Raw genomic sequence first — 19,522 nt, 5'->3', positions numbered from 1 at the left:
ATAAGACAGTCCTTTGACAAACTATAATTACAAATACAGATTTAAAATATTTCATTTAAATTTTAGCGGTAAAAATGTCTACTCAAATCAAACACGCGTAGGTATTTTTTTAATCGTGTTGGAGGTAAAGTTGAACATTTTTCGTTCTGTAATTCTATTTTATCGGATTTATTGTGCGTTGTTGATTGTGTTATTTAATATGAGTTGCGACGAAAATATTAAATGAATACCTGTTAATTATATTTCATGTTTAAGGCAACGATGTATGTGAAGCATAATATCAACATAAAAAACTATGTAATCTTAGTTATGTGGCTAAAACTACAGTCAGACGGATGCAAGGCGAAAAAATCAAAGATACATAAATATATCTTGAATATTTGTGTAATAAATTGATAAACTACATGTGTAAAATATACGACACGTGTGATAAAGAAACGTATAGGTGGTAGTTATATTTTGTGCCTCGTTTACTTTTAGTTTCTTTAGAAATAAAACTTTAATTTCGTGATTTTTTTAATTTCATTGCGTATATGTTTGAGAAAACTACGTTTGGCCGTATATATGCATTCGGCCGGCAACCCCTTACTTCCCAGCCTCTGTAGTAATGTACTGTTACAGCACTAAATCGCAATTTATTTCCATTAGCAGCCGGTACTTGGAGTCTATCACGACTTCAAGTTCCATTCACTCGTGATATTTATCACTGCTCTAGATAAGTACCTTATGTTTATACCCTCCTGTACAAGTAACAGGTATAGCCTATCTGTTAGTGTTAGTTTAAGGAATAAATACAAAAATAAAATAAATACCTTCACAATTTTTCCTATTAGGCCATAAAATCGAATAAGCACTTACAGATTAAACTTAATTGGCAATCAACCAAACTTTATAGCTATTATTCGACGCTAACAGCAAAACGCAATAAATTTATTGACTCCAAAACATCGGCAGCCTTATGTTTAGGTACTATGTATAGCCAGCGGATTAAAGTTCTAGGTATATTCCTTTTTTTCTCGCCGTTACATAAATTATGACCATGAGAGCATTGATACACGTACTTACCACTCATTAACAGGATAAACAGGGTTTAGGTATAGACGGTTCAAGAAGTTGCATGCCATTTTCGTTACATTGCGTTATTTGGTCGATCGACTGAATTCACTGTAAGTACTATGTAGCTACCAATGTATTTACCTATTGAATATTGCATGCAAGCTCTTGAACCGTCTAAATAGGGCTTAAGTCGCGAAGCTACTCCCTCTGAAGTATACCTTACAGCTGAACAGGGTTAATAAACAGGATTACAAAAAAATATATAACTTCATGATTCTTGTTAATACTTAATACGGCGCGACCATGTTATCATCGTCCTCACTGATGACAATTCGTAAAACTTAATCAAAGAGGATATAATAGCATAGAGCGGTACTGTCATAGTAAATTTTGTAACCACAGTAAATTCACTGCCATCTATCGACACACGATTAAAACTAAAAATGAAGATGTATAAAAATACCATAAAATGTAATAAAATGTATTTATATATGGATAAATTATTCTTTTTATTTGCATTAATTATTTAATATGATTTTGACCCATGTTCATTCACTGATATGCGTTAAAATTGTTAAATAACAAACAAAACCGTCAACGCCATCTATCCGAGAGTACGCCAAAGGTAGTGGCGCCATCTGATCGAGAAACAAATTTTCTTGATTTTCGAGGCACGTTTTTTCCTTAGACTGTATCCATCTATTACGGAGTTATATCTATCTTTGGCTTAATTCAAAAACAAAAGATCCACGAGTGAGCAGTTAAAGAGTTTTACTGCTAGTACGCCAGCTGATAATGACCATGACCAGTATTTGACCCAGGCCCAGGACCCGTGATAGGGTGCATGTCCATTTACAAGTAACTGACGTTTGTACTATGTTATCGATATCGGCTTGGCTTGTTTACGAGTTTAATAAAAAAAGAAATACCCCGATGCTACCCGAGTCTACTCAAAATATTACAAGACGAATTATTCAGGCATTGTCGTATTGTTGCATTATTTATTGTCGTGTATAAAAAGTGTATGATTACGATATCAATTACCTAAACTAACTGATAAAGAAAAACTGGATTTAAAGCGGTCCTACTAGCGATTCCGGATCAATGAATGTCATAATTTTCCAAATCAACACCCCGCTAAACATAGAAAACGAAATCATAATGAAATTTTACGAAACACTTTCACGAAAAAGTACCTCCATGATTTTTCCAATTACAAGCTATTCTGCTAATCGGGGCAGAGGCGAATCCAACAAACCCAAAATCATTAAAATCGGTCGAGCCGTCCTTGAGTTATAAATGGTGTAGCTAACGTGACTTTATTTTATAGACTAGCCTTTGCCCGCAACTTCGCCACCTAGAAGTAGTTTAAATTCGCATTTTCAAGCCATCATGAGATTGAATTTCCAAAATATTTATACTATTCTAAACTAAATGAGCTTGTCAGTTAGAACAAAAATTTGACAGTTCCGAACAACTGACAGGTCGATATCGTCCGGCGGACTGGTAATCAGTGGGCCCCTTAACAACCTCAAATATTAGGTTGCGTTGTTTCATCACAGAGTTCCTGTGGCCACCTCCTGTCTCCATCATCAGGTCAGCTCGATGGTACCATAATATTGCATTGTCACCCGACTTACATGCAAATGTAGGAATGCAAATTTTCAGCTTAATCGGAAATCGAGAAGGAAAGTGGGTCAAAAGTACAGACCTGAAATTTTTATTCTGAGTCAAAAGCTTCCAAGATATAGAGGTAATTCGATTAGTCTTGCGCCAAACATTATATAATATACTAAAGGTGCCTGACGACAAGAGACAAGCAACACAGACATAGAGAAATTATTGAATTAAGGTTAAGGCAATTAGCAAGATCACAATGTAGCGCTAGTGGCTTGTCACGAATGGCACCGCGCGCTCATGCAGCTTACATACAAGCAAGAGCAATTACCTGATCTCTGTGTCTGTTATTGAACTCCTTAATATTTGGTTTTACTGTGCTGCAATGTCAAATCAAATATCTATCTATCTATCTTCTATATATATATATAAATGCACGTGTCCTGACTGACTGACTCATCAACGCAGAGGCGAAACTACAAAAGCTAGAAAGTTGAAATTTGCACACCAGGTTACATTTATAATGTGTACAAGAGATAAGAAGCGATTTTGAGATATTCAACCCCTAAGGGGGTTAAAAAGGGGATGAAAGTTTGTATGGGGTTCAAGTTTTACAAGTGAAAAAGACACAACTCTTTAATGACGCATAGTTCACGTTTGGCGATTTGTCTTTTTTTTATGTTTGTTAAGCAAGTTAAGTTTTCAAGGCACATTTTTGTCAAGCTCGAGTTCTGATGATGGGATCCATAAGGAACCGAGGGAACTCCTCAAATGTGAAAGGCATACATATAGTTATTTTTGTATTTTCATCAACAAATCCAGCATTTACATAAAAAAGTGACATTTAATGAAGTGGAACTGCTGAGGATGATCAGAGTGGAACTCTTCAACAACATATAGTTCACGTTTAGCGATTTATTCTCTTCGTTATGGACCCAGACCCAAACTTGGACCTGGACTTTTTTTTGAACTGCGATCCTCACAGAACCGAACTGCTATCAGAAAAGTGGGTTAGGTTAGAACTGTAGCGGCGCCGGCGTGGTCACGGTTGCGTACTTAAGAGAACCCGTGTCCACGCCCCATTGGCGGCGCGCAGGCATACCGTTGGAGTCCCACATAACCCGCACTTTCTACCCCGAGGGTGTGGGTATGCATAAAGCATTTTTCCAACGAAAAAAAAAAAAAAAAAGGTTACAACTGTGATCCTTACAGAAACGAAATGCTCTCAGAACATTGGGTTAGGTTAGGTTAGAACTGTGACCCTTACAGAAACGAAATGCTACTAGAAAAGTGGGTGGTTTTACCTCCTTTTAGTTAGGCAAAAGATGCTGTCTTTTTCATTTCATTGTCTGGAGTGCACCATCAACAATAAGTAACCTTTCAACGGCATCCCCCATTGAAGTCGGTTTTTTTTCTTAAAAATTATACTTATACATATACATTACGCCTCTTCTAAAATCAAAAACTGAGATAACCAGCAAACTAGAGTAAAAAATATAGATTGTAACATAACTATTTAAACATATGAGTCATGGAGACATATGAGTTCTACCGCAAAGTTATCCTACTTAGCCTTCTATTTATTCAGAAGTAAAAAAATAAACAACAAATATAGGTACTTATTTACAAAAGCATGATGTTTGAATTAAGTAAATTTTGATGGGCATGGTTGCGATATGTTTAGGTACTTATAGGTTCTATAACAACTGTGGTATAATACTGCGGCAGTTGCGATATTTCACGTCTTGTAATCGGAGACAATAGCATGAAGAAAAACTGTTGCTATTGTGTAAATTTTCCCTGCTCTACGTTCTTTATTACAAACAGGTACATGTTTAATTACTCACACTACCACTACAAAACAAATATTACACCTAAACTGTCGTGTTATACACTGTCCACTGACCTGGAAATTATAACTGTATAGGTACATATGTTCTTCAAAATAAATCATTTAGTTTAGAATAGTATAAACATTTAGGAAATTCAATCTCATGATGGCTTGAAAATGCGAATTTAAACTACTTCTAGGTGGCGAAGTTGCGGGCAAAGGCTAGTCTATAAAATAAAGTCAGGTTAGCTACACCATTTACATAGAGTAACTTATACGGAGTTATATCTGTCTTTGCCATTTATAACTCAAGGACGGAGCGTTTTTTAAAATTCGTCCCCCAGGGTGGTGAAAAGGGGGTTGAAAGTTTGTATTGAGATCAAACATTTTACTAAGTGTGGGACTTGAATTTTTGTATTAATTCAACATCAGATTTAGTCATGAAAATGACATGCGAAGTTGGGAACGGGTGGAGAAGTCAGATTATTTTACAATTTTTGTTTTTTTTTACTTTACATCTTATTTTACGCAGCTCTATTCATTAATTGTGAATCCAATGGATATATTTTGCCATTGTGAATCCAATTGGTAAAAATATTAATTTAATATTTTACTTGAACGAAGTTGGGCACCCGTTGGTGAATTTTTGTATAAAGGCATATTATTAGAATAGAAGAAAAATAATTTCAGCGATTTTAAAAATTTACCTCTTAAAGGGGTTAAAAAGGGGTTGAAACTTTGTATAGGGTTCCAATTTTATTTTAAGCTAGGAATTAGAAACTTTGTAAAAAGGTATTTCATTAAAAGAGTAGAAAACCGACTTCAGCGTTTTTGAAAATTCATCCCCCAAGGTGGTGAAAATTTGGTTGAAAATTTGTATGGAGATCAAACATTTCATTGCGTGCGGGACTTGAATCTTTGTATAAAGGCATATTATTAGAATACAAGAAAAGTAATAACAGCGTTTTTAAAAATTCATCCCGTAAAGTGGTTAAAAAGGGGTTGAAAATTTGTAGGGGCCCTAAATTAGAAAATTTGAAACTTCGTAGAAAAATATTTAATTAAAAGGGAAGAAAACTCATTTCAGCATTTTTCAAAATTCATCCCCCAAGGTGGTAAAAAAGAGGTTGAAACTTTGTATGGAGATCAAACCTTTTTTTGAGTACAGGACTTCAGTCTTTGTATAAACTGTATAAAGGCATATTATTAGAATACAAGAAAAGTAATTTAATCGTTTTTAAATATTCATCCCCTAAAGGGGTTAAAAAGGGGTTGAAAGTTTGAATCCATTACAAATGCTTTGAAACTTCTTAGAAAGGCATTGTATAATATTACAAAAAAAATTATTTCAACGTTCTTAATAATTCAACCCAAATTCAAAGAGGTTTAAGAAGGGGATGTGTATGTATATGTGATTCAAGTTTTCTTTTAAGCTAGGAACATAAAACTTGGTAAAAGGGCATTATATTAAAATAGACGAAAACTGATTGATAAAGTTTGCATCGGGCGCGAACATTTTTTTTAAATAGTGGACTTGAAAATCTAAGTGTTGAGACTTTGAGAGGGATTATATCGAGAACCATTATTTTCAGGTAGGGGCTTGAAACTTCGTAGTTTGTGAAAGACAAATTTCATGCGTTGTATAATTATTAACAAATGATTAACCGTCCCTACTGATATCTTTTGTTATGCAGCAAAAGATATCAGTAGGGTCTATGCTCATGTAAAATATATAACCACCAACATACAAATCCACGCGTAAGAAGTCGGAGGCAACAGCTAGTTACATATATATGTATAATGTTACAAAGTTGTGTCTCTCATGGGAGAGAAAACTGGACACAGACGTTTCCTAGAATAATGTGCATCACGCAATGTGATGGCACCCGAAATTAACAAGTGTGATGCGCTAAACATAAACATCGGCACGCAAAAGATTTATGCGATAAATCCGTTGACATGTGCAAGTACCTCATTCATACGTACTCATGCTTTTTTCAGCTTTTTAATTCTGACCGTAATTGATACGTCCACACCAAAGAGTGTATGTTCAAAAACTTTATGTATTTTTCTTTTGCCATTAGACATTTATTACGTACAAAAAGTATTGTTACACGATATAAAGTAAATATTTATTTGTTATTATATAAATTAAACGTAAATACGATATTTCACTAAAAACTTTTTATTTTTTGACTGAATGGAATTATCATTGCCACGTTGGCTGTCGTTAACAGAATAAATTAAAAATTAAAAAGTAAAACCGGCGCCCGCTATTTTCACTTAAAATAAGTGTTTTTGTATGAAATGAGTAAATAATATGAATAATATATAGGAGTAAATACAATATCATTCAAGTTCAAGGGAAAATTCGTAACTTTAAGTGCAATGCTCATGTAACAAATATTTGTTTTATTGTGATTTTTTCGTAAATGTATTAAAAAACGCCGTTCATTGTACGTGTGAAAGTGTCATTATTTACTTGTCCCGTGTTTTTTCGCCTACGGCTCATAATAGACATCGGGTCTCGTAAATAATAACACACTTTCCACGCTTGCATTGAAATCTTATACCTTTAAGGCCCTAGTCGCTATTGTTGGCCGTAAACTCGTACTTTCTAGAGTATATATCTGCTTAACGGTTCAACAAAAAAATATGAAAAAAATATATATTAATCTACATTTTATGTATAACATTCCTAACGTTTGACTTTTTCCCTGTGACTTATAGTTTCTCCATAAAGGGAACATTACGACAGGCCGTTTTGCGACTAACTAACGGTTTATTCGATTAATGTTATTTTTAAACTAAAATAAATGTTTTAATAATAAAATAAAATAAATAAATAAAGTTTTATTTCAGGCAACACGTACAGTTGTACACCCATATCAACATACAATTTAAAAGTTACAAGCACTACAAATGCAACGTTTCATAATGTTAAAAGATAGTATTTTTTTAAAGAAATCTAATATTATTCAACATTTTGTGCGTATGTGGCTCGAAAAAAGCGTGGCCGGCAGTCGTGTGCTAGCTTTGAGATGAGAAGGCTGTGTCGCTCGTCGCTCCGTGCCTTCCTTGTACTCTGTATGCTTGCGCCGAGGCCAAGTTTAATAAAATTGGAGTTATTGTGGCCAAAGACTAAATAACTGCAGAAAGTTGATTTGGTTTTGACGCCCTTTAGCGCACTTAACACGGTGTTTCGCAGCCTATTATTACGAAAATAATGACAATATTTCCACTTATGTTTGAGAAAACTTCATTTGAAATATAAAAATAAAAGTTTTCTAACATGCAATATTGCCATTTTTACGTTTTTAATAAAGTTCGATTCCTAACAAAACAATATTTAATTGATTAATATAGGCTATCAATTGACGTTGTATATAGATATTTATTTATTTATTTTTAAGTTTAATTTTTTTTAATTGTGTTGGGAGATTGGGTAATTTCCCATTGATTGGTGGTGATTGATGATGAAAACGAACAGTGACAAGTAAGAGTCAATTGATATTATTTTATAGGCTAATCATAAATGAGAGTAGGCATAACCCAAATATAAACTATTTATAAATAATGACCCTTACAATTGATTAAGCCGTTTAGTAAAAAGACCAAAACGGCCTGTCGTATTTTTTTTGGCGAAACTATAAATTAAGGCGAAAGGAAAACAATCAAACGTACTACTTACCACCGCAACGATAATACGAGTACCTATGCTAATAACGCAATAGTTAGTTCGTATTTTACAAATGTTTTCTTGTTCAGATACGAATAGACCTTGCATTTCGTGGAGGTGGTAAATTATTATAATGGTAAATAATACCTCTTTAATTCAGAAACTATATACTTACTTACTGTTACGGTCTAGAGCGTATTTCTTCTAAATGGGTAAACAAAAAAATTATGAAAAAAATATATATGAATCTTTATTTATTGTTCCACAATTATAACATTTAATTTTTTTCTTGAAATTTATAATTTCACCGTAATAAAAATAATACAACGGGCCATTTTGCGGCTAACTGCTTATTTCTACTTAACGGCTAAATCAATTAATATTATTTTTAAACTAACAATAATGTTTTAACAGCTGACGGTCTTTCCACCGCGATACAACCGGGCGACGGCGACGATTTGTTTTATTAACAATATCATCTAAATTCTAAACTACCATGTGACAAAGTATCATGAAATGGAATGCGATGACTGAAAATATTTTTTTTACATGTTCATGTGACCAGCTAACGGTCCACCGAGATACAACCGGCTGATCATTTTTTTTTATTCACATTAGCATCTAAACTATCATCTGACAAAGTATCAAGCGGGAGGCGATGACAATATTTTTTTGCGTGTTTCGCTGGCCGCCATTCCTCAATCCACCAACGGAGCGGCAGCTGACGTCCACGGGGGTTCATCATACAAAGCCGTCAACCACTATATCGGAATTATTGTGGCCAAAAAATAAAAAAAACTGTAGAGCGCTGATTTGGCTGTGGCGCGCTTGTATAAAATGATGATATTCCCACGTAATGTTTGAGAAAACTTCGAATTTCGAAAAATAATACGTGTAATTTTATATGTAGGTAGACTAGGTAGTAGGTACTTTAATTTTATAAGTTAACTATTAAATGGCATTATTTATATTTATTTATTACGGATAAAAAAATGACTATAACATAAACACAATGTACGCCTCAATTTAGTACATACACTACATTACTTATTTTATTATTACATTATTATTAGAGCTTGATAAGCTCTAGCTATAAATCTTAATCTGTCGAATTGACTTAGGTATTTATTTGGTAAGAAACAGATAAAATACAAATTAACTAATTGAGGCTTGTAAAGTATAATGCATGAGGGAATATATTTTTATTATAATTTACGACCTCCACTAAACGCATGATCTACTCATACTCAAACGACAAAATATCTGCAAAAGATACACAAATACGAGTATAGCTCCAACCGCGTGCCTCTGGGCTGTAGCTTATTCTTTGAACCTCGTTGTGGTAAATTCACGTACTCGTACGATCGCAGTGAGCGGGGACAGCGGGGTGCGGGTACAGAGACGCTGAGACGCTCAAGGACACATCAGCGACTATCGTCTTAAACGAGCAATTCTTGTATATATACGAGTATATTTCGGTGATCTCGGAAACGGCCTTAACGATTTCGATGAAATTTGCTATATGGGGGTTTTCGGGGGAGAAAAATCGATCTAGCTAGGTCTTATCTCTGGGAAAACGCGCATTTTTTAGTTTTTATATGTTTTCCGAGCAAAGCTCGGTCTCCCAGATATGATATATCACTATTAAATGTCTATTTAATGTTACCGCTGACAGAGTCTCCAAGTGACATTATAAATTAAGAAAGATACATATATAAGAAGTAGCGATGTAACGATACCGATATAGCGGCCGATATAATCGGCAGACCGATATATCGGCATCACCGATTTAAATTCAGTATTCACCCGATCGACCATTGGCTCGAAAAATGGAGAATCAAGGCTAGTACATCAAAGTCACTCCAAATAACATTTACCTTACGAAAAGGAGACTGCCCGCCTGCAACTCTACGAGGAGAGACACTACCCAGTGAATGCTGTGTTAAATACCTAGGTCTCCACCTAGATAGGAGGCTCACATGGGCCAATCACATTAAAGCAAAGAAAAATGAAGCCAACATACAATTTAAGCGCTTACTATGGCTAATAGGAAGACAGTCCCCTCTGATACTAAGCAACAAACTTTTGGTATACAAATACATTATAAAACCTATATGGACGTATGGTATACAACTCTGGGGATCAGCCAGCAATTCTAACCTTGAGATCCTTCAAAGATTCCATAATATTGTTCTCAGAACAATATCCTGCGCACCCTGGTTTGCCCGAAATACGGAAATACATGACTACCTACATATACCAACAATCAAAGAGGAAGTAAATAGCTTCTCAAAGAAATACAAAGAAAGACTAGCAAATCATGAGAATGAACTCGCCAGAGACCTACTAAACAACACCAATAACATCACAAGACTCAAAAGGTGGCAGATCTTGGAACTGGACCAGAGAGAATAACCCACATAAAAGGAATGGTGATTAATGGACCACCACCTGGAAAAAAATATAGCACATACAATCTGATTATGGCTAAGAAAGCCGATGGCAGATGAAAGTAAAAAATAAAAAATAAAGTATTCACCCGATATGATAGTTTGAAAAGCGCGCAAAAAAAACGACGCTGCAAATTATAATTTGGATAAACTTTGTTTCCTTATCAAAAATCTACCTAAAGTGAACTTTTTATACTGATTTTGATTTACGTTTGCTTTGATTGCCTCAACGATTACCTAAATAAATGTTTTCTTTAATTTTGATTTGGCATTTTCTTTATTTTTATTTTTCAGTTTTTCACACTTCACGAAATCGAGTGTCTATTAGATAAGATAAGATAAAATTTATTTCATTGAATAATATAGTACAAAAATACAAACAATCGTAATACGCTTAAATAGTTACTTAAATACTATAAATGTACAATCATGGTTTAGAAAAGTAAACAAAATTTAAAATCTTGTAAGCAAAAATTGTAACTGGCTCTTAACATATTTTACATCAATACCTAAACTAAGTAACATAATACTTGTATCTTAGGTATTTCGTGTTAGTAGGTCAAAGTAGTGTAAGTTAGTTGCTTATTGAGCAAAAACAATAAAGATTATATTAGTACAAGAACGTAGGTAAATAACAGTGAATTAAGGTATGGACATAAGGTATTAAACATAAGTACTTTATGCATATTAAGTACCTATGTACATATTTTTTTATTTAATTGATTTAATTAGGCGGTTCCCTGAGCCAGAAGGCGAAAAATCTCCTTATATTATCATGTTTTTCTAAGAGGCGTTGATATTCGTAGACGTGGAAAAAATATATGTAGTTCTTGACTATATTATCTTTAACAACATAGCTTCCGATACACGAATTATGACACTTCGCTCGATACAATTAATTCCCAAAGTAACCTCTAACTCGGCCTTTTAATCCTACTTTACTCGGTTATTTATTATGTGATACTATAAACAACATAAATAGTAATTTCATAGCTTTAGAATTTCGATATTGTAAGGTAACGTTTTTAAAATAAATAAAAACCGACAAAATTCGATCAAAATTGACACTTGGCGCGTATGTTCTTTCCCGTTCTTTCTTGCGAAATGTGACAAAGACAGCGGCAAACCGATGGAACGGCCTTAACTAAGTAATTACTAAGCCATACATCGTTACATTCCTTATAACTTATAACGCTGCGTCTTACGTAAGCGAACACTCGCGAACGCGAAGCGAAGAGGCGCGGCGCGGCGCGGCGGGCCCAAGGCGTTTGCGTTCGCAACGAGATCGCCCTCGTAGGACACTTCTATAGCTGTATCAAAGGATTGATTCACCCCGTTCCGCGCCGCGCCGCGCCGCTTCGCGTTCGCGTCAAGTTCGCGTGTTGTTTGCCTACGTAGTACGCTGCGTAAGAAGGAAGCCACATGGGTCTGTCAAGCTTCGGTATAGCCCAGTCAGCTAGAGCAATCGGACCGGTGTTTCGGGGATCCCAAGTCATACCTTTTCCTCTCTAACTTCTGAACCGTGGGACAAAAGAAAAACGAGAAAAGATTAATATTTTAAATAAATGTATTTTAATGAAAACTATTTTGAATACGATGAGTTAAGCTGTTTTTGAGTTTTCGCAGTCTTCCCTTCTTAGTAAAAAGACGTACAAGTGCTGCGAAGATACTCCATTTTGTCTAACTAGCTATGCGTATGCGTGATAAGAAACCCACACTTTTCACATGCACTCTACATTACGCTCATGTCATGTCATTTCACTATATCACTCTATAGGTACATTTTACTGTATTCTTTGTGTCACTTGTCACTCTATTATTAGCTCGTTATGTCTCTGACCGAGCCGAGCTCCAAAGAACTCACACCGAAAACGCATAATATAATAAAATTAATTATTTTGTCAGGGATACAACAAACGTCTGCACTTGTTGGCTCATTCGTAATTGCTTAAGAAACCAGTATCACATTACTATATGTGTTTTCAGGTTTCATCAGGGTTTTGTGTGCTCCGTTTAAGTATTATAGGTATACTGTGTGCATTTTGCTCAATAACGTCCTTCATCATTCGACTGACTCCGTTTCGTTCGCGGCTATAATTTATCTGCGTCTATTTTTACTTAGGTATACTTATATAGGTATTTTATCTTAGTTCTGATTGTTCCAGAAGCACACTTTGCTGCGGAAGATATCCTCGTCAAACTCCCGTCGCTCTCTGGCCATGTACCACCAATACGCTACGAAAAGGTAAATATAACGTTTGCTTGAATCGAAGCATTCTCAGGGACCTGTGATTTATAGTAGACCGAGACGGATATGATCACAGGGCAAATCGGGGCTAAAAATCTGTTGATATTTAAAAGGATTACTTATTATGACTGACGTCACGGGTGCGTTCATATCAATGCAGTATTTCAAATATGTATCAACGGATTTTTTATCTTGCTCCAATAGCCCTTTGATCCGTTTCGCCTCGGTTTGCCCTACATATATACTATTATTTGATATAATGATTTTGTGCAACACTCATCGAGTTGGTTACGGAAATAGTTATTTGTGTAACAAGAGGGTTTTTTTTTGCCGTGTTGATTTTGATTCCCGAGTAAGCGAAAGATTATATAGGTAATTGAATCTTGAGCGTAGCGAGGGACCCAAAATTTGCTCTCACACACATACAACTTTTCACCTCAGTAGTGAGAACATATTCGAAAAAATTCAACATCAAGTAAAGTCAACCATTATGACGAAAGCTTCTAAAAATATCAATTCACTCCAAGGGAACTGTTTTTTCGCAGGGAAGTAGGCTTGTTCGAGCTGTTGAGGTGAAAAATTAATTGACCCAGCAGCGGCTAAGCCGGATTGGGGAATGCATATTTTTATTACTATGTATGTAGTATGTACTATCGTACATTCATTGACGTTGAACCACCTTTAAAGCGAAAATCGTTTAAACGTCTTGCAGGCGGTCAGGCGATAACACGGAAGTCATAACCATAACCAATAGCATGGCACTTAAAGATGTGGGTGTTAAAAAAAAGGTTTTTGTCAGGTAAAGTTTATGGCTTTCATTGTCTTTGTAGTGGCAAACTAAGATATGGAATCCTAAATGCATCCTAATTGTTCGAGGCAAATTTCTTCCCAAGTGGTTCACCGTCAATGCTACCGATATATATATAGGTACAATCGCGGATATTCCCGGTGATCCACCTTAAGGGCAAACATCGTTTAAAGTGATGATCAATAGCATGGCACTTAAAAAAGTGGGTGTTGAAAAAAAAGGTTAGCTCAGGTAAAGTTTATTGTCGTGCATTGTCTTTTTGACGGGCGGCATTGCAAATTATGGGGAGGCAAGCTTAGCCTAAACAACAACAACTAATAAACTGTCCTTACTGCCTATTGTTTGTCTCATTACCTGTTTTTACCTTTTCCATTATTAAGATAAAGAATCGTAAATGCGTCGTAAATGTGTTTCTCTATAGGAGGCGGAGTTTAGCTCGCTCGTAAGGATCGAGGTAAAAAAAATCTGAAGTGGTTCACCGGCAATGTCCCTGATTGTACCTACAATCACGCGGGTTAAATGTAAGTATGTGTACTTGATAACTTTGTCACGCGTCCTTCTCTTTATTATAAACCAATTACATATCGAAATAAAATTTGTTATACAGGGTGGAAAGACACGACGATCCTTCTCGCAAAGGGGAAACTAAGTGATGGAGAATCGATTCGTAATGTTTAGATTTTTGTTATGAACAATTAGTAAAAATATTAAAATTAATTAATCTTCTTCTTAGTGACAACCCTACTATTACTACGTACTATCAACCTACATGTAAGTGTAATGTGACACTTATGTTTACAAAAATATTTGACATAAAATTGACATACGGCTAGTTGGGTGTGGTGGAGGATATCTTTGTCTGTAGCGTCGTAACGTCTCGGCGGCATTATAATTACACTCCCCGTGTAACATAAGCAAATTTAGGTAATCGCGGGCTCCCAAGGGCATTTTGAAAATAGGTTTTTTCGCGTAATTTGCAATTTACTTGCGTCACGGTTTTATCACGGGTAAAAGTTTTATCAAGGTGACAGTCCATTTCCAACCGCAGCTGCATTACTGCTCCGACACTACTGCAGCGGCCTGAACGCGTCGGTGTTATTGTCAATTTCCATAGTAAAATTAATGACAAGGCCGACTGCACGTAGCATGGCCATTTTTGCGTATTTAGTGTATTATTGCAACTGCGGCTGCAGACCGCACGTCAAATCTGTCACCTGCACTGAAATGTCTTTAGGTCACAGATATTAGCAGTTCTAAGCAAAGAGGATATAACCATATATGTTACTGAACCTAATGAGGGTTGTCACTTGCAGTATTTTGCATTAAAAGTTAACTGCCTATAACTTTAAAACGGTTACGAATATGAGCCTAGTTTCTTTAGAGGAAATACAGTACTAAATCCAAACAATCTCCCTTTTGCGGAAAGGATGTTCGTGCCTTTCCACCCTGTAGATTGTAACATGTAGCAACCACCCTTTTACCTACATATATTTGAAACAAACCTTCAACGTTCAACTTAATTGAATTAAAACGTTCTGAAGACATTACAACCTTATCTTATCTTTTATGTTACGTCGTCAACATTGACCAATAATATTTTGTAAGGCACGTTCAAACTAATAATTATATTCGAAGGTATTCTATAAGTATGTGTTCCGGGACGTTCCACAGGAGCCATCGGAGGCATGCCCTGTCCTGCGCGAAAGCGCGGTCGACATCGACACCGTGGCCGTCTACCCGTCCTTCGAATTCCAGGTATGTGCCCTGCCTGCCGCCCCTGCCCACCGCCCGATAGTCTATCGAGCAATGCCATTCATTCCTTTCTGTATACGCTTCAATGCCTCCTATTATCCGTATTACAATGGAATTGCTCAGAGAGAGGGTATTTAAAAATTGATCTTTATTTTCTTCGTAGTCCTAATACGGGCTATCACGTTACTTTTAAGAAATTACATTATCAAGTGACAGTGTAGTGTTTGTAATTATGGAATGACGAATGACAGAAATAATGACGGAAGATAATGAAGTTCTTAAAATAGTTTGATAGAGTCTGTTCGGAAAGAGAAGAGTCGTGAAATCTATTGGGCCCAATACATTCCACGACTCTTCTCTTTCCGCACAGACTCTATCAATGATTATAAAGATAGTGAGTGGAGCGCATCATTTCAATCCCTCTTTCCGTCATTTAAAGTATGTGTTTATTATTTGGGTTAAAACAACTTTGTCTTGTAACTCATTACCATGGTTACGCCAAATTATTACACACTGGGACTGACTGCCCTAAAGGGGCCCACAGACTATCAGTCCGCCGGACGATATCGGCCTGTCAGTTGTTCGGAACTGTCAAATTTTTGTTCTAACTGACAGGCCGATATCGTCCGGCGAACTGATAGTCAGTGGGCCCCTTAGCAACTTACACATACATTGTCAGCATAGGTATAAAAACATGTCGTGATGTCGCTGTTGTGCGCTCTTGACTCTAACATGATTTTCATACTAAATATAACATGTTCTCCCTGTGATATAAATCAACGAATTTTTATCCACTTGCGTAATAGTTAGTCCAATTAAGACGAGTCCATCCTGACGTCAGAATGGCGGGTGGATCTTTTTTGTTAAATATCTCGTTTTAGAGAGAGGTACACTGGTTTTTATTAAAGGTACACTGAAGGTACAATATGTTTATAAATATTTCGTTGAAATGGCCGAGGTCCACCCGCCATCCTATGAAATCTTGCATTATAGCGCACTTTCATTAAAAATCAGTATATCTATCCCTAAAACGAGCTAGGCACAAAACAAGGTCCAAGGTGACGTCAGGTTGGCGGGTGCACCTATGAAATTTTGCATTATTTCACGCGAAATGTATGTATTTGTAGTGTACCATCAGTCACAGATTATACAATGTGTGGCCTGTAATAGGAGCAAAAAATTAATCTGTAGGCTATACTCCTCAAACTGGCCAACATTTGTTCAGCGACTTTTAAAAATAATGAAGACTTTTTTAGACTTCGTATTTTTCATACAAAATAAATATTACCTTCAATGTACGCCAGTATCATTGTGATTGACGTCGCCTGTCACCCCTTAAACATAACAAAATTCGCAATACATTGCGTCTTGGAAAAAACTTTAAAGTGCATTAAAAATCAAAACACGTTATTTTTAAAAGTCGCTGAACAAATGTTGGTCGGTATGAGGAGTACAGCCTACAGTTTAATTTTTTGCTCCTATTACAGGACACACATTGTATAATAGTTCTTACGAACAGATACTTATCTCTCAAAGAAAACGCAAATACCTACCGTTTTGGTACCTACACAAAAATACAATGGAGTGACCTTGAATGCGCCGCTCCCCGCACCGCGCGCGCCTGCACAACGCTAGGGTTGTATAATAGTTCTTACGAACAGATACTTATCTCAAAGAAAACGCAAATACCTACCGTTTTGATACTGTGATGACGCGCCACAGCACGCACACATACAAGGCGGCACCACACACAGCCACGCAGAACCGGCCGCCTGTCCGAGCGCCGCGCCCTACCGCCGACCGTGCCCCGCACCCCGCGCGCCGAACCGTATATAACCCCGCGCACTCGCAGCGATCGGCCAGTGTTCTTCGCAGTCGCGGATCGGCTGCTAGGGGCACTGCACTCTAGCTGAGCGGTGTGTGGTTCACGCGTCAGCTCCCTAGAGACTCCCTCCCCCTCTTCCTCGGTACGTTGAGCGGTGTGTGGTTCACGCGTCAGCCCGGGTACCTTGCTAGAGGATTCTATACCTTACCCTTGAGGACAGTAGTGCCGGGAGCGTGGTAGACGCCCAGCACACTGTCCTTGCCCCGAGATCCCGTCACTCCGCCCGAAGGAATAGCAGCGCAGTGTGTGGTTACGCGTTAGCACTCTATCCCTTCGGTACAACCCCGATCCCGTTCCGTACACCGTAAGCCTGGCCCTGCCGACCGTCCCGAGGGTCAGCACAGCCCCGTATGGTTGTCGCGGATAGATTAGGGATTCGCGCCCGTCATTAACATCCCGAATAAGGGATCCCGTCCCGTGCGCATTAGCGTAGGCTCTAGCATACCCGTTTGATAAATAAACCGGCATAAAAGCCCGTAGATTGTAGAGATATAAATCAGTGTTTCTTTACTCACCCCTCTGTCCTCTCATCCCTGAGCTGTCGAGACACAACCCGAGGTCCCGTCTGGACCGAGGGAGATCGTACATGCTGCCACACTCGTCCCGACGCGTGTGACAACATTACAATACCTACACAAAAATACAATGGAGTGACCTTGAACGCGCCGCTCCCCGCACGGCGCGCGCCGGCACAACGCTAGGGTTGCCGACGCTTCTTTCAAATACTTAGTAGTCTTAGGTAGATATATAGCTATAAATGTGTCGTAAAAAACATTACCTACATTTTTAAAACAATTTAATAGTACCTACGTAGCTTGTAACTATCGTAAAAACAATAACAGTAGGTGTAAGTACCGATATTGAGAATGTCTACTTACTTTTCCTCATCCGTCGAAAGAGGAAAAAACTATATTTTTTATTTGTTTTGTTGTTTCTGCATCCATCCACACTACAAGCTGTGTTATTTGTTCGTGACGAAAACATTTCTTTGGAATAGCGCGCGGTGACGTGCGTGCGTGAGCGCGTGTGGCAACCAACTGGCTAGCTTGAGTCCCGCCGGCGGGAAGCGAGTCGTAGGTATAAATCCGAGCTCGCGCGGAGAGTTCCATAGGCCTGCTTTTAATTAAAGTTTACGGAGGTACACTGAAGGTACACTATAAACACATACATTTCGCGTGAAATAATGCAAGATTTCATAGGTCCACCCGCCAACCTGACGTCAGGCTGGCGGGTGGACCTTGTTTTGTGCCTAGCTCGTTTTAGGGATATACATATAGTATACTGATTTCTAATGAAAGTTTACACAGGTACACTGAAGGTACAATATAACTGCATACTTTTAGTGCGGTATAATGCAAGATTTCATAGGTCCACCCGCCATATTGACGTCAGAATGGCGGGTGGACCTTTTTTGTTAAATATCTCGTTTTAGAGAGAGGTACACTGGTTTTTATTAAAGGTACACTGAGGGACACTGAAGGTACAATAAGTGTATAAATATTTTGTTGAAATCGCAGAGGTCCACCCGCCATCCTGACTAATCCTGACGCTCACTGATTAGTAATAACATTCCAAGTGATATTAGTGTCTGCTCTAACTTAAATATAAACGAGTTCAGAAATGTTTCAGAATTATAACACTTTAAAGTCTCGCGTTTTGAACACATATTTAATTACACGTTTAGTCTGCCGTGACCATAGCTAGTGCAACCTAACAGAAACGTCGGAATTAAAGCTAAAAACAATGAAATTAAATTGCAGTAGACCCGATCGTGTAATAAAATATACTTCAGAAATTTACAATCAATTATTAACTACAAACCCTTTAAATACTTTCAAGCTTGGACATGGCAGAATATGGTTTTTTTACCCGACTACTTTGACTTTCATCTGTATAGTTTAAATAAGCCTTTTGAAAACGCTTCAATTACATTAGCAACCGAAGATAAACCGCTTCCTTGGCATTCCCAAGAAATAAACAGGCAAAGTTCATTAAACAAGGCAAGAGACTAGGGACACTTTAACACATGTATCATGGTCGTTTAGTACTTAATTCAACATAAGATGTAGTCAAGAAAATGACATGCGAAGTTGGGAACGGGTGGAGAAGTCAGATTATTTTACAATATTTGTTTTTTTTTTACTTTACATCTTATTTTACGCAGCTCTATTCATTAATTGTGAATCCATTAGTATA

General features: G+C 37.1%; 1 protein-coding gene across 1 annotated transcript in view; it reads left to right on the top strand.

Moving 5' to 3' along the window:
* LOC134754170 (alpha-mannosidase 2) overlaps positions 1 to 19,522 on the top strand; it is a 56,739-nt gene that overhangs the window by 27,523 nt on the left and 9,694 nt on the right. Inside the window, exons 3-4 of the mRNA XM_063690297.1 lie at positions 12,799 to 12,878; positions 15,361 to 15,444. Of these exons, the coding sequence (XP_063546367.1) occupies positions 12,799 to 12,878; positions 15,361 to 15,444 (164 nt within the window). The remainder of the gene's footprint in view (positions 1 to 12,798; positions 12,879 to 15,360; positions 15,445 to 19,522) is intronic.

The sequence above is a fragment of the Cydia strobilella genome, chromosome Z (genome assembly GCF_947568885.1).
Source record: "Cydia strobilella chromosome Z, ilCydStro3.1, whole genome shotgun sequence".
Lineage (NCBI taxonomy): Eukaryota > Metazoa > Arthropoda > Insecta > Lepidoptera > Tortricidae > Cydia > Cydia strobilella.
Note: the sequence above shows the minus strand (reverse complement) of the source record. Positions and strands in the feature narration are given on the sequence as shown.